Consider the following 16648-nt stretch of genomic DNA (forward strand, 5'->3'; position numbering starts at 1 on the left):
CTTTCTTTAAAGGCTCTTGTAACAACAAGGTAGTTAAAATTGTAGAAGCATACAATTCACCTATGCAATTGGCTACTACAATCAAGAAGCCCTATTGGTTTTTGTTAGTAACTACTTATACAATAAAATGTATTCAGCTCTTCAAACCTATAATTTTTTACCTAGTTTAATTATTTTTGGACAATATGTGGCTTCCTTCTCTTCTACAGAAAAGTCTTTGGTACAAGATTATTTTTAAAGCATTTGAATCAACGCTGTTATGGAAGGTGAATGTGAACTAGCAAACAGTTCTAAACAGAACTCCAGCAACCAGAGCCAGATTCCTCAGCACAAACCAACCAGAAGAGTAGGGCTTACCAACAACTTCTCACCTCCTGCTGATACATGAGGAACAACACAAGCCAGCCTGGCCCACCTGGAGAGTGACATCTCAGCCCCAGTAAAGTCAATGGAGTTCTGACAGACTTAAATAGAGCCAGGAGTTCCTATGGTTGATTTCTCAGCACATTACATTTTAAACATTTTCTTTGAGTAAAAACATATGCCTAATTTTTTTCCTTTCCTTTTCTTTATTTCTTTTTTTTCTTTTTTTTTTCTTTTTTTTTATGTTTAAGTAAAACAGGGAAAGAGGAGGAGTGAGAAGAAGACTGGATATAGATACAGGCAAGTTTCTAACATTGGATGATTCCAGCCCCCTCCCTGTCTCTCGCTCTCTCCTATTAAAAAACAAAACGATACCCTGTCAGTTTGCTCCACGTTTCTGTGAGGCAGCTTAAAAGTAACAAACTGTTCCCTGAGTACAGGAAAAAACAACATCAACAAAACCTAAAAAACACTAGAATAATTTTTAAAGGAGGTAGTATAAAACAGGAATTGCATGGGTTTGAGGCAGTAGCAGTACTCACCTCTTTAAACAGACTCTTCAACTAAAGCTCTGGCTTTATTATTTCTCATGGTAGCCTACTAAGAGTTTTAGATTGGCATGTGGTAAACTCCCTGAGCTAAAATTCCTGGCTAATAGCACACTAGGTGAAGGCAAGGAGCAGGGTTGCATTCTAACAACAGCTCTGAGACATTACAATGCTAGCAGTGCGTATCAGCACTCAAATCTGGGTAAAAATGAACTATAAACTCATGATACAGTTTACTTTAAAAAATCTAAGAAGGATTTAAGGCATCTTTCTGTACTCCAAAGTAACTTTATGAATACTAAAAAGGCATAAGGCAAATCAGTAATTTCATAATATATAATGCAAGGCACCATTGCTAAGAAGTACTGCGATACTGGAATACTCAGCATTATTATCTCTTCCATGACTCTCAGGCAGAGCCACACTGTTTGTAAATGCTGAGTACTTCTTCATTTTGCCATGCTTTTTAGCCTTAACTGTGAATAAAGGGGCAACATTTGTCACACTGTGGGGAATCCACCATGTCCCAGAGCCCTAAGGATATAGCAAACATCCTGTCAGCAGCTGCTGGCACAGGTTTCTGGGGGAAAGGCACTGTCCTAGGCTTACTGGGGTTATAAGAAATCAAGAGGTACAAAAGATTTCATGTGGCTCTACATGTGGAAGCTCCAGTTTTCCCAGTTTTTAACATACTCTGTGTCAACCACATGAAATCCTAACTTTTTATACTCTGAGGTTTCCTTCTTTTCAAAGACAGAGCTTCAGCTAAACAATCTTGTTCACCAACCTATACAACTCCCCGATCGCTGAGCACATACATATGCACGCACACATACACACACACATTCTACACACATCTGGGGGGGGAAAAACCAAACCAAACCCAAAAAACTCAAAATAAAACAACACTACTAGGAAGTATCATCAGTTCCATAGCTGAGACCAACTAGAACACAAATGAGGTAAAGCAGTCGTCATTCAGAGTTCACCTCTCGGCAAACTGAGGTAGATAGTCAGCAAAAGGGCCAACAGCCTTCCCTTTGCTCCAGTGACATATTTTTAACTTTAGTCAGAAATCTTCACTCCTTTCACATTTTTTGACCACTGAACATTCAAAATGAGCGAGTTTAAAAAAAAAAATCAAAATAAAGCAAGAAAAAAAAACCAAACCAAAACAAACATTCAACAGAAATATGGATCACCTGCTAGGTTAGTCAGGCTTTCCACAATAAAACTTTGGCTCCCTGTTCATTGTCCTTCGAACAGACATACACTGTCAGAATGTCTGGCGTGGCCCCAGGATGTCAGTTTTGCACTGCAGGGTGGATCTGAGGAGGTGAGGTAGGAGTCTGGTCAGCAGCAAACAGCAGGGGAGACTCTGTGCAGTCACTGATGGTCGGGCTCATCGCGTTCGTACCCAAGTCACTGCTCACAAAAGGACTGGTGGTGGGAGGGGTGGCACTGGTCACAGAGGAGAGATGTATCTCATCGTTGGATTCATGAGAAAACCTTCCAGAGTCGCCGGTCTCGTGGCTTCCCTCGCTGTTGGCCGAATGCTCCGTGTCAGCAGCAATACTGAAGGGCACCTGGAAGTTGGACTGCTGGCCCGGAGAGCTGGGGGAGTCCTCACTGACCAGCACGGGGGGGCCTGGCTGGTACAGACACACCGCCTGCACAAACCTTCTCGGAGGCTACACAAGAAGAGAGAGAAAAGGGTTGTTGAACCTCTGAAAAACTGAGCCATAATTTGGATTTTTACTGTATTTCCTGCCTTCTATTCCACCAGAGTGCTCCTAACAGCACTGCTTCAGAACAACCAGGGCTTTCCTACAGGAGTTTAAGAAGAATCAATCTCAAGTCTTGCTCATACTTTTTTCTTCCATAATAGATGAAATAATCCTTCCAGATATGCATGGGTAATCAAAAATTATTCCACTGCAGAGACCTGAACAGTGTTTTAAAACCACACTTGGTAGAGTTCTCTCCTGTCCCCTCATGCATATTCTTTAAGCATTACTCCTGGGGTGATAGCAAATATTTTTCATATAGAGGTATCAGAAAGACACAGCTGCTTCTGGAAATACTTTTGAATATGAATTTACAACATGGATATCAAGACTTTCTATTGCTTAAACACACAAGAGTACAAAACAAGTTACAATGAAATAAAGAGTAGTTACATGCTCCACAGGTGTGAATTTGCATTACAATGTTCCAGGTTTGGTTGAACACTTCAGTTCTAAACTGTTATTTTTCTCAACCAAATAGTAAATGTTGATAATTGGCAACGATTTCAGCAGCCAGACAGTTCTACTCAGATTCTCAATTTCCTCAGTACTTTGGGTATATCATTTAGTTTCCTTCTTTTGTTTCTCTTCAGCAAACAGAAGTTTTGCCTGTCAGGGTAGGAGAGGATTCTCTATATTTTAATATTATTTTTATTTGCAAATACGTGTTTAATTTGTATTTATATTTATACAAAGTCTCTGCAGATGTAGTACATGTGATGTACAGACCCAGTACACAGAAATCCTTTTGCTCACAGATAAAAGGGCAAAGGCAAGAAAGTGATCAGTTAATTGTCTGACAACTGTAAAGAGTTACAGTGTCCCGACAATATCTGTCAGAAAATGAAATATTCGTAAGACTTTACTATGAGAGAGAACACCATCAACCTTAACATAACTGAAACTATCCAATTAAAACTTAGACCATTAGTTACGCTTTTCCACAAATGGAGAACTACATATCTTCCTTTGCAAACACAGGGTCTAAGAGTAAAGATTGTGCATCTGCCCATTGAAGCAATTACCTCCTCAGTCTTCACCTTCTTAGTATCTTGGAAGAACAGCCACCTTTTCTTGCTGTTAGCCTTTGTCACAGGCCCATAGCTGTTAATAATCAGATCAGATCCTCCCTACAACAGAGGAATATGCAGACATTCATTTTAATAAAGTAAATTTCTAAGATATTTGAAAATATTTTTCTATTCCTACCTATTGACTCCAAACTGAAAGTGAAGACAAATGAAGTCTCAGTGCTGAGTCACACTTTTTGTGGTCTAGTACTCATCTGCTCAAGACAAGTCAAGAACAGATCCACTAAATCTGGGAAGCCCACCTTCCAGACCCAACAGCTGTAATACTGCAGACACACAGCAAAATATTCCAGCTGCTGCTCTTGCTCTACTACTTTGGATGTTAACCATTCACATTTAGACCATCTGTGCCTGTACTGGGGTCCATTTCCATTCCCCAGCTCTTGCATATTTCCTCAGGGAGCAGCCCCATTCAAGTTTGCAGTGTGAACAGAACAAGCTTTAATTCACTATGTATGCACGTGAAAGGAAGGCCACTGTGGTTTTGTCACAGTGGACTCCTGGGCTTAAGATTGTGTACATCCACTGGTACATTCTGCCATCTAAACTAATTTATAGTTTGATCAAATATGAGTTTATAAACTGTAACATTGTCTTTCCAGCAAATATGCAGAAAAAGAATACTTTCTTTAATAGCTGCTTAGTGCCACACTTGACTAGATTGTGCACAGGCACTTGCTGAGCTGGCTGCTGACAAGGACTCTCACTTATCTCCTTGGACCAACAGAGGCCACTGAGCAGCCTCGAGTCCGTGGAGCTTTTATCCTGTGATGCTGTGCCAGAGCCAAACACTGCAATCGGCAGAGTACAGTGTAAGACAAGTCTGAACCAGATCTCTAGCTGAACTTTCAGATAAGTCTTGAAAATTTGAGCCTGGATTGCCAAACCTGTGCTTGCTCCGTTAAAAACAAAACTTCCTGGGGGGTTGTAGTACACATATTTTACATTTGGTAAGGACTCTGATGTTATAGGAATTAATTCTAAAGAAAGATTTCTGATTTGGGAGCAAGTAAAGCTCACAGTACCTTAGCATCGATGAAGTTGTTTCCCACTATCATTGGCAGTAAGGATTCTTCATTCTCTGCAATTCCTTCAGTATTCTTCTCCACCTCATTAGCACTGGCTAATGAGATGCTGGTATGTGACAGCTGGTCAGTGTTTTGCTGCACTGACTTAGGAGCAGATGTTTTCCTACACAATGTTAAGCAGGAAAAAAACTGACCCACAGGAATAAAATACAAAAAAATCAAGGATAAACTTCAAAGCTACTATTAATCCAGTAATGCTGGTATACTCTCGGCATTTACATTTTGTTATATGATACTCCTAACTCAGATGGAATTTAAATGTTATTGCTTGGGATAAAAATAACATCTGCTTCCAGTTAATCATACACAGTAGGCTACAAGCTTATGAGCAGACAGGAATTGTCATGATTAGTAATATTACTTGGAGGAAGTAACCACTAATGATATTAAGACCTTTCTACCATGCTACACAGAGACTGTCTCCCAATCCATATTTTTTCCTGTATGAATGCTAAAAAGCCCTTGTTACTGAAACACGCTGTTAAAGAGTTTTTAATGTATTATTTAAAGTAACTTATATTTTTTCTGATCCCAGAGTTTTGGGCAGTCACTAGGCCAGTTTATACCCTATAGCAGCTCATGACAGACAGACAGACAGATGGTGGCTTGCACCACTGCAAAGAAACTGCATCATGGATCTGCTGTGGAAACTGCATCGTGGAACTGCTTTATGTCAGAGTTCCTTTTGTCCAGCAACACCCAGGGGGGTTAAAGCCTTGCAAAACCATGTCTGGGCAGGCTGGAGGGTTAAGCAGGAAGAGCAGATGATGGACAGCAGCATGCTCATCTGACTCAAAGTGGGGTTTGCATTTGGAAACATGCCTCATACTTAGTTGTCAAAGCACCACCACTGACTCACTCTGTGGGTTCTTCCTCCTTTTCATTGGAGAAGGGGCTCAGGTAGAGTAGGAAGAGCCAACAAAGTGCTCTGTTTCCAATGCTAGTAGAAACAGGTGAAGAGACAGAGTACTTCAGAGAACTTAGCACTCTTGGAGGAGGAAGCACATCCCAAGAATGAGTGCGTCCTGAAAAAGAGCTCATTCTTCAAGAACAAAAACATACCTGGCTTTACTTCGATAAATTAAGATCAGGATGCAGATAAGGATGCAGGTCAAGGCTATGCAAACCCCAACAACAATGCCAGTCATTGATTTCTGGTCCAGATGGTAATAGTCAGAATAAGCTATATCAAAAAAGAACATAGAAAGGCTCAGTAAATAAGAAGAGCTAACCCCTGCTCCCTTGTCAAGAAATTAATAGGCTTACAGTCACAACCACAGAGACAAACGCTTCCTTCTAATGAGATTTCCAGGCCTTCTCTGTCATGCATTTTGGCATTTTTGAAAATAAAACTCACAGACCAAACAGAGAAGAGTCTGGTCAGTGCAGTCCTGGTGTGGGAGGGGAGGAAGGGAATGCCTCTTGGGATGGACCCAGTGCTACTGGGTATCTCAAGACATAAAGGACTTAGAGGAAATGCCATAGAGGAGTGGCTGCAAAGTTGAATTCAAACCAGTTATGTATTGTCATTTGATAGACAGACTTCCAACTTCCAAGCAAGAGCATTAAAGCAGCTCTGTGTTGAACTGGGATAAAAATTCCAAAATCATTTCATTTAGAACAAGAAAATGTTTCACTGTTAGGACTACCTCACATAAACCAGAGTGGTTTACCCAAAACACAGTTACAAGCTAAAACAAACAGGGATCTTTTTGCTCCAATACTTGTGACAGCAGTAATTAAAACATTGCTACTGACTTGTGGAATCTCCGGAATCCAAGCGTTTGGGTCTCTGATTAGATTCTGATGTCTCCTTCGGCAGGACAGCAAATTCCACTGCATTTGAGAAGGGTCCTTCTCCCACTTCATTGGAGGCTGCTATTTTAACCAAGTACATGTTTCCTGCTACAAGGTTTTCCAGCAAAGCCATGGTCATTGCTCCTATAAAAATATTTGATAGACAGTTCCAGTTAAGACAAAATCTGTGGGAACAGACCAAGATTTAAACACTGGGACCTACACTTTCCTTCCAATAGCACCTACAAATCTTGTTTGAGGACTGTGATCACTTTGATACCTTCTAACCTGGACATACAAGGAACAGAATGAACATTGGGCTTTGTCTTCTTGTCCCTTCTGTCCTTTCTCTCCATCCTGCTTGAACACAGCACACCGTGAACTTCCAGTATAGTTCAAAACCAAGAATCAAATATTGGGTACAAGACACAGCACACTAATCCTAAATCTGGCATGAGCTGCATTTCAGTGTGGTTACATTTATGCTGTGATCAGATCTATGAGCAGCTGAGCCAAGCTCATAACCAGACTCTGCAGTAAAAGCAGGAAGATAGACCTCTCTCGTATATGCCTCTCCTCAATCCACTGTACCATGAATGTGAATGCAAATTGTCATAACAAAAGAATTCAGGTTCACTTTATCGAATTTCAGGTGTAGTTGGTTTAATGAACAGGATAGCTTTGCAAGAGTACATTATACCGCAATTTTAAAACAAAATTAAGCCCTATTTAGACCTGCGTAGGCTTCCTTGATTACTGTGCATCTGAGCTGTGCTACTAAGAATATTACAGAAAATGCCTTTTTCACATGCTAGGGATTCATTTCCTAAAGTCCCTGAAGGCAGGAAAAGAGATTAAGAACTCAAATAGGATTCACTTGCATTGTCCTTAGACAGGCAAAACTCCTATCAAACTCAATGAGAGCTTTGCCTGCCCAGGGACTGCAGACTACTGCTTACAATTCCAGTTCATTTCTAAAATGCCTGTTTCTTGCTACCATGGAAATAAACTGCTTTTCTTTCCCTAAATAGTGGCAGTTACAGGACCAAATCTCTCTCTTGTTCTCTTTCACATATTCCATTCACTTTCTCAGACTTAAGTCAAAATTTCAACCTTTTAAATCAGTTTGAAAAGCTAGAATTTATAGGCTCCTGGGAGCCTATATAAAATATAAGCCTGTTTTGTTGACAGAAAAGATTATAAATTTGGCAAAAAGGAAGCTACTTCAAAAGCTGTTTCAGCTCTTCCATAGAAAGAATCCATTAGGTGAAAGCATTTGAAGTAAAATGTGAGTTATCTGTAGCCAAAGGAGCTGTAATATTTAGCACCAGCAAGGGTGAAAGGTCACATTTCAATATTACAGGCTCTTTCCCACCAGCTCCTTTCAAATCTGCTGCATGGCTGAAGCAAGTGAGCACTTTGTGCTGATTTACTGCACACCAAGTGTGTAAAGGTTGTAACTTCTAATCCACTTGAAGAGAACTAGGGAGGGGGGGGAGGTGGCTGGAAGATAATTCCCATCATGAATCAGCACCAAACTGCAGTTACATTTTTGGTTTTACCATGCCTAACACAAGCTCAGTAAATTAGAGGGGTTTGGTTTTTAAATTGGTGGCAGGGTTGATTTATTTTTTTATTTCAGGGGGATGTTTCTGGAGGTATGAGACTGGAATGGGGTCAAGATTTCACAAATCTTCTGCAGAACAGGTTTAGCATCAAGACAAAACAGTGCTATATATTGCATAGGGTTAGCTGAGCTTATCAGAATAAATGCATTAAAAACTCCAAATCCTGCTTCTATCTCAAATTACCTATGAAAGTACTGTCACAGGACTATCACAGTATTTGTCCCATTTTACCTCTACATACTAGTTTTCTTTCACAGACTTTTTTGCCTATAATTAAGAGCATAACAGTATGTCCTAATGTCAAGATGCCTGAATTCCATGCCATGCCTCAAACCCTAATATATCTGTCAAAATACAAAATTTGTGACTCTAGCATTGATGGACATAGTAATACACTGAGATTTACAGCTCTCCATTTGCTCATTCTCTCCAACTCTTTCAGTATGGGAACACATGAAAATGTTTACTGTTATTGCCATCCCCTCATCCCAAATCTCTGGTGAAATACTTTCAGAGATGATGTTCAGGCATGGCTGAGCTGAAGGATATATCTGAAAGCAATTCAGCCACTTGGCTGCATGCAGCAAATACAGTGTATCATCACCAGAATGACAAGATTTATTCTTCAAATGTAAGCTCTCTGTGAATTTAAATCTGCTGGGTTTTTTACCGAGTAAAAATTAATGGTAAATTCATCCTCTAATTTGACAAGTTTACCTCACTGTTTCTTCCAACAATTAAGTGGGACACCTTTATATTATTGTTTCTTTGAACAATTTTGATAGTGAAAAAACATGGGCTCAATCCTCCCCCTATAATTAGACCTGATTGGTATTTCAGAGACTAGCTATTTTTTACAAATTTTGTCAAAGATTAATAGTCATTACCCTGTCATTCTTCACAGGTGACCATTCTATTTGGGGCCAGCCTGACAAATACATTCTGCTCCAGCAAAGACAAAGCAGCACTGCCACCTTTCAAAATGGCTGTTGGTCTTCTATGCTCTCCTCAGGAGCAGGACACCCACCAGCTTTGGACCAAAACAGTTCACTCTCAATGATGATGAAGCAAATTGTCCTCCATGACAGCATACTCATCAAGGGTTTGGAATTTTCTCCACAGAAAATTTAACGCCTCACTCTCTGCTGACAACTAAGCTTTCAGCCAGGTAACAACACAGAACAACAAAATAGTAACTGTTACAGAACCATCCTCTTAAGCACATGACTTTACCCTGTAACACTGAGCTTCCCTCTCTGATTTAAGACATCATTGGAACATTATATATTCTGAACTGCCTCTGTTTATTTTGAATATCAACCCAATAATAAATGCTTTTTTCTTTCTTTTCTGGCTAAAGTAGAAATCTCTTTTTGATGCAGCTCTTCAAATCGTAGTATTATTGTCAAAAGTGCTTAGAAAAATTTATTCCATCTCTCCATCTAATCACAGAGATGTGACTGCAGTTCATGTCACCATACCCAAGGTACTGCTAAATTAGCTAGCTGGGGCTCAGCAGTAGAATAGAGCCAGAGAGTTAAATTGAATTTGCAGAGCAATTTACTGGGAGTAGGGGAAAGTTCATTAAGCAAACTGAGCTAACTGGATTGGCAGCGATTGACAGAAATATATAAAACCACACAGCTACATTTATACATTTATTTCTGGAGAACCAGGCATCAGATTTGAAAGAGTGCATTTACAAAATGAAACCATCACAATCATGGTTACAACAGAACTAAGATGGATGTAATTGGATTTACAAGACCTGATTCCCACACTGAGCTCCAAAGCAGCACAGACAGCCCTTCTCCCCTCACCTTCTGAGTATGAACTGGGTTTTAATGCATTTTCCCATGGTAATTATTCTAAACTAATTAGAACTTTTATGTGAACATTTATATATGAATTTATTTCTTACTATAGTCCATGGGAGCTGAAAGTAACAAAGCATATTATAAGTAGCATCATTGTTTGTTCAGTTCATAGGTTTGTGATTTCAGTTTACCTTCTCTGTGCAACACTTGCCATTCCCCAGCAATCCAAGACTTCCTGGATGCATAGAGGATAGTGTATCGTGTAACAACTGTTTCAGGACCATCAGGTGGCTTCCAGGAAACCAAAGCAGTATTATCCTCTATCAAAGTCACCTTCACTCCTACTGGAGGGCCAGATGGTGCTGTGAGAACAGTAACACAATGCTATTAGGCTAACCCAATTTACATGCAATTAAATTGCTCAGAAAGAAACTGATGTACAGACCTAATGGCCACTGCTACATCCCAGAAACCACATACAAACAAACACATGCTGCTCCTTGGGAGACATCCTGTTAACTCTGACCTGGTCAATAGATGAGGTTCTGGAAAAGCAAATTTCATATTTTTTCCTTCAGTTCCAGAAGGAAACAGTTACTGATAAACCCCCACTTCCTTACCCTGTGAACAGGTGCATCTCAAACATTGCATTGCTGAGAATATGAAACCAAAGGTTTGGATTTTCCCCTTCCAAGCTGACAGCAAAGCAAACCAGCTGCTAGAGTGATAGATGTGTAATATTCCTACAGTTTCCAAAACTTCTGGGGCTTAAAATATGTTTCCAGCCCTACCTCTTCAATATATATTTTAAAGTTTTTATTCAAGTTAGTTCTATTCAGTAGTTGCTAATGGTGAAAGCATATCCCACTTTATATGAAAATCATTGCTGATTTAAGGTGGATTTTGAAAAAGAATTTCACAGTTCCAAACCAAAGATTTTCCTGACAGCATTTTTCTAGCTCTTACCAAGAAGAGCACTATCTGTATCTCAAAGGAAAGGATTTCTCTCTCCTACAGGCAGCTGAAGATTAATAAGCAATTTTTCAAGCCATTTGGTTCACAGATCTTTCTTTTCAGAACCACATGGTCCTCTCCTGGTTCCTTACCTTCTGGGAGGGTGGTGTGGTAGACTACAGGACTCCAGGGACTGGAGAGCTGGTCCACATGCAACCGAACTGCAAATTCATACATAGTTTTTGGCTCAAGACCTTGAACTAACATATGAGTCTCTGACCTGTATAGATGAAGGAAAAAAATAAATTTAACAGTAGCAGTTGACTTGAAGATCCCAAACTCAGATGGTATCTCTTGGTCACATGAGTAGATTCTCACTGGCAGCTCAACAAAGGACAAACCAGTTCAAGTCCAGACACGTGGCCCATCTGTGCTGCCCACCTGAAGTGTACTTGTGCTAACCCCGGAGCTCTCAGGAGGGTGTTATGCCTGCTGTCAGTTGACTTGAGCTCAAGTTTTTATAAAGGTTCTTTGAACAGCTGATGCACAAGCAAGTCCAAGAATACTACTGGCTGGATCACCAGCAGGTATCCCAAACTCAGCTCTTTCCACATTTGTCCATAGGACGCTATGTTTCCAGCTGGAGTAACACAAACTGCAACCAGCATCACAGCTGACAAGGCACATGATATTGGCTCCTGGATCTGCTTCTCAGTTCACAGACAGCCACAGGCTGCATGTGCAATGTCCCCTTCCACTTACGGCCTCTATCACCTCCCACATTTAGGGGATCTCTGTGGAATATGAATGTTCCCTACTCACCTTGTAGCCGCATTTAGTAATTTATTTCTTGCAAAATTTATTATATTAATTATATTATTGCAGTTTACTATTTGTTCACAAAGTTAATTGTAGATATTTCACTTTATTTTAATTCTAGGGGCGGAGAGAAATCTTTCATATATGCAGGTGTTAATTCTGGGTGATAATACCTCAGTCAAGATTAAATCTCAATTTAAAATGGTGTTACTCTACAGATACTGCTTTATTAAATCTCATTTAGTAGTTTCATCTTCCACAGTGCAAAGTCAGTCACCACTATTTGCAATAGTCTCATCCTATCACAAAAAGCAGCACTCCTTGCTATGCTCCATATTGCACAGTAAGAACTTTACATGGTGATTATACTGTGTCTAATCATTAAGTCGGGAGTTCTACAGCAGGAGAAGTGTTCTTGGAAGGGAATATCTTGAATATTAGGATGGGAACTATCCTTTAAGACAGCATATTTCTTATTTAGAGGCTCGAGTAAACCAAAGTTTTAAGGCAGCTACACACACACGGATTCCCTCAACGGGTCCCCAGCACAGGCAGTCACATGGAACAAAGTCTTCTGCTCCCAGACCACCAGAACACCAAGACCAGGAAGACTTTCTTCCCTGTTCTGCCATTCTGTGGCTCAGGCACTGCTTCTCTGAAAAGCAAGCAACCCTACTCAGCTTTCCCCTGGCAGGGTCCCACACCCTCAGGAACATGGCATTCCCACAATAAAATGCTCAGTCCCTCAAAAATTCTCATTTCCAGTCTTAAAATCAGACACTGGACTAAGTCCCACCTTTACCCAGACAAGCTACCCATAAAATAGATATTCTGTCTTGTTTTCTTGAAGAACTTAAAATGAAATTCAACCTAGACAGCTAAAAAGCCATTAAAAAATCAAGACCTAGCCCAATGATCCAAGGTAAGGATCTCCAGTAGAGAATTAAGCTGTTCCATGAACACATCTTGCAAAATCCAAGAAACTGAACAAGCAGCCACGGGGCAAAACACACAGTCAGTCCTCTGTGGGAGATAAAAGTTGTTACAGGTAAAAGACAGTTAAAAGAGGGCAGGAAGAGTAGAACCTGAGTGGGAAGGATGTGGAATTGGCAAACCAAGGCTCACTGCACTTACGTTTGGAGGTAGAGCACCAGGGACGCGTTCTGCAGCCCCACGGGGTTGCAGCGCACTGTGTAGTTGATGAGCTGTGCAGATGTAAAGGCAGGTTTCCCCCAGTGGAGGTAGATGGAAGATGAAGTGTTTGCTTTGGCATAGAGGTGGTGAGGAGGCGGTGGAGGTGGCACCATGCGATCACGGACAGCTGTTTGAAACAAAGAAGGAGCAGGAATTATTTACTGGATAATGTTAAGAGGTCTGAGCCCACGGTTTAGGTTCAAATCTGCCCTTACCCAGCACTACCTGGTATTCAGACCCAGGAGTCTGGTTCAAGCTATTAAAGATTGCTGCTAACCCAACACATGTCACATATTATTTGGGCAGTCCCACTTGTTTAGTCAAAAACAAAGTCAAAACTATCAACAGAGACGAGAGAGAGACATAAATATCACATAGGATACATGATAGTCACTGTCAGATGATGCAGACAGTCCAACAGAGGAGGGAAATGTGCTTGGCCTATCTTGTTTCTTCAACTGCACTTCACAAACACAGGAAACTATCTCAATTGCAGGATGACTAGGATAGTATTTGTCACAGATATGATCCTTCTGGTTCTCTGTTTTACACTGAATTAATTGATTATTTATAGGTTAAAAACACAGAGCTGCTGGGACCTTGAAACAGCTCAGCTCTTAATAAATTCTTCATGCATCTACAACACTTACAGACACATCCAGGAGTGCTGACCGTTTGGTCTGCCTGATAACCTTCTTCCATACTGTTGTATGCCAGCAGCCTTACATGATACTTTCTTCTAGGATCTGCACAAAAAGAAAAGGAATAATTAGCCTCCGGAAGAAGGAGGGGAAAAAAAAGGTTTTCAGACTCCTACAGATAGTGAAACAAGTGATTCTCCTGCAAGTTTGTTTCAAAACTCATCTGCTACAATCAGTGGACTGATGGACACGCTGGATGCCTGGAAGCCTCTCTTTTCTCCAGCCCTGTGAATTCCCCTGCATCTTTGCCCAGACTTCCAATAGCCTAAACAGCAATCAGTAGGAGTAGGATAAGTATCACATTTCTATCTGTAACAAAGTCACACCTTCACAGCTACAGAGCTAGATTTAATAGTATGATTCAGCATATTGAAGTTCTTTCAGTCTTTTATTAAAGATTTGTTAAAACAAACAGCAGGAGGTCCATAGAAACCAACATTTGTTTCTAGATAATCAGGATGTAATGAAGTAGGGCAATCAAAGCAAAGGCAAGAAGACAGGACTCAGCAAAGAAATGGGAAATGTTTTGGTTCCAGGCTTTGAGAGGAGATAAACTGTGAAAAAACAGGGATTGCTAATAATGCTTTGACTAGCAAATTCTGCCTCCATATGTTTCTTGAAAGCTGGTTCTGGCATTCTTGGAAGGTCACTGTTCCCAGCTTAAAGGACCTCCCCATTTCCCTTTCTCTGGTCATGTCTTTGGGTAGCCACATTGCAGTTTGCTGCTTCTCTTGGTTCTGTTAATGATACACTGGCCTTGATCCAAGTGGAAAATTGCTACAGAGCAATGAGTTAGAAAGGGGCCTGGAGCTTTCTGTAAGTGGAGATGTGGTGTGGGGTACCACAGGTGGCTCGGAGTGCAGACCAGCAGGATGGCTGCTCTGCAAACTGCTCCCTCACAAGCGTGTTTGCAACCAATCCCTTCCATACAGCCACGATCTGCGAGAGGGCAGCGTTTGCTACGAGCTCATATGAGCTCTTTGGGGTTGAGCTAAACTTCACCCCAGCACTGACACAGCTATCAGGACATTCTCCTCTTCTATTGACATGGACCTATTTCTTTCTATTAAGATTTTCAGAAGGTTCAGATATTATATAAGTGTGCTGATCTTTTTTATTTCTTTTTTCCTTGCCCTAAATTACCACAGTATTAACCCTTCTCAAAATAAGCTCTTCTTGTTCTCATTTTAGCTGAGATTTGACATTTCTTCACCAAGAACAGGACTGTTGTTTCCATCAGATCGGTGGCTCCCTCTGCAGTCACTGCACCAGCAATACCATCTGAGCAGCTCCATCTGATGTTTCTGTAAAGGTGGCAGAGTAGTTTCCTAATAATGCCTTTTCTAGAATCTTTTTATTCTGAATTAGAAAATCTTTTTCTGCTGTAGTTACCCACATCAGCTATAAATGAGATATCACTAGGTAGAGTTTACATTTCTATCTGTGTTTATTTTTTAAAGATTATTTTACCAAAATCTATATATAGCTGTAAAAAAGGGAGGTCTTAAATGTGGATTGAAGTATTTCTCTGAGGTATTTGACACTAATGGTAGAATAGGCAAGAGGAGTCCATTCCCATTTTTTGAATAGATTTTAACATCACAAGCAGAAAATGTAAATAACAAAATGTAAAAAAAAAAAAAAAAAAAAGTGTTTTTTTAAACTAGAGTAAAATTCTCATTTGCTTTGAAGTTTTTTTCACTTTACAATAGCACTTTAACATCAGTTGTTCCTTGACCACAAATTACAAGCAGAGAAAAGGAGATGGACACAAACACAGAGAATAATCAAATGTCACAAAAGAAAATATGGAATTTCAATATTCAAAATTCAGAAAGATTGTAAGATGTTATATGTAAATAATTGCAATCTCTTAAAAATTTTCAAAAAATAAAGGTGCATTTATAAACACTGAGCCCAACTAAAAGGATAAATGTTAAAAATATTTCAAAAGTCCCGAGTGATTTGAATACACAAAAATTATGTTACAGTGACTTGTTTAGGAATATCACAAGTGCATCTCAGAAAAGCAGAAATATATATATTCACAGGCCTCTTAATCTGTGGGAGGAATAAATATATTAGTGTGCAACTGAAATATTCAAAAACAAAGCCAGAATTTAAAAGAAGAAGTCATTGAGACACCTTTAACATCTCACTGGGATTATGCTTTGGAGTTTGTTATTAAAAAATGACTTTTCCCAGTCATTCTTAGAAAACACTCGAGCTGGAGCACTATTCAGCAGGCCCTTGAACAGATCCCACAGAACCAGGAGGCTTCCAGCTGGCTGAGTGTCGCTGCCTCTCCCTCCCTTCACAAGTTGCCCGGCACAGCCCCCCGCTGCATTTCCGCAGGACACGGGATGACAGAGCCCACAATCCATCATCCTGCCCAGCACCTTCAAAAACCCTGCGCCCTTTGAAAGTGCTCACCCAGAACTGATCATCTTCACTGGGAAATGAAGGATAGCTAAGGTCTAGTGCCCTGCTGAGCTGAATGAGGAGCCTCTGAGGTCTGTTTATCCTCACCGCATTTTTTTTTTTAACTGAATTCCCCATTAACGCTTGATTGAGGAGAAAAGGAAGAATAATGGGATGTGGAAGAAAGGCAAAAAAAAAACAATCTAACTCCCACAAAAAAAAATTCAAATGTCTTTGAGAAAAATATGTTTTTAAAATCTTACTTTTAAGTATCCTTAACACTTGACATGTAGAAGCAGCACAATGTTGAATACCATTCCTCTCTCCTGCTCTTATATAACACAAGAGGTTTCAAAGAGAATTATCTTTATATAGAAAAACCTGTTTAAAAATAAAGTCCCTCAGTTAGTCCCTACCATCTGAAAAACAATGTTATTTCC

At 40.1% G+C, this 16648-nt stretch overlaps 1 protein-coding gene across 1 annotated transcript in view; it reads right to left on the reverse strand.

Moving 5' to 3' along the window:
- Positions 1 to 703: 703 nt before the first annotated feature.
- The window catches only part of PRTG (protogenin), a 79006-nt gene continuing 63061 nt past the window's right edge, over positions 704 to 16648 (reverse strand). The window contains exons 12-20 of the mRNA XM_039390082.1: positions 13737 to 13832; positions 13027 to 13213; positions 11226 to 11353; positions 10311 to 10481; positions 6636 to 6818; positions 5940 to 6060; positions 4815 to 4980; positions 3724 to 3828; positions 704 to 2602 (exon numbers count right to left, since the gene is read on the reverse strand). Of these exons, the coding sequence (XP_039246016.1) occupies positions 2216 to 2602; positions 3724 to 3828; positions 4815 to 4980; positions 5940 to 6060; positions 6636 to 6818; positions 10311 to 10481; positions 11226 to 11353; positions 13027 to 13213; positions 13737 to 13832 (1544 nt within the window). The 3' untranslated portion in view covers positions 704 to 2215. The remainder of the gene's footprint in view (positions 2603 to 3723; positions 3829 to 4814; positions 4981 to 5939; positions 6061 to 6635; positions 6819 to 10310; positions 10482 to 11225; positions 11354 to 13026; positions 13214 to 13736; positions 13833 to 16648) is intronic.

The sequence above is a fragment of the Pipra filicauda genome, unplaced genomic scaffold, assembly GCF_003945595.2.
Source record: "Pipra filicauda isolate LSUMZ 115617 unplaced genomic scaffold, ASM394559v2 scaffold7_size6619720_pilon, whole genome shotgun sequence".
Classification (NCBI taxonomy): Eukaryota; Metazoa; Chordata; class Aves; order Passeriformes; family Pipridae; genus Pipra; species Pipra filicauda.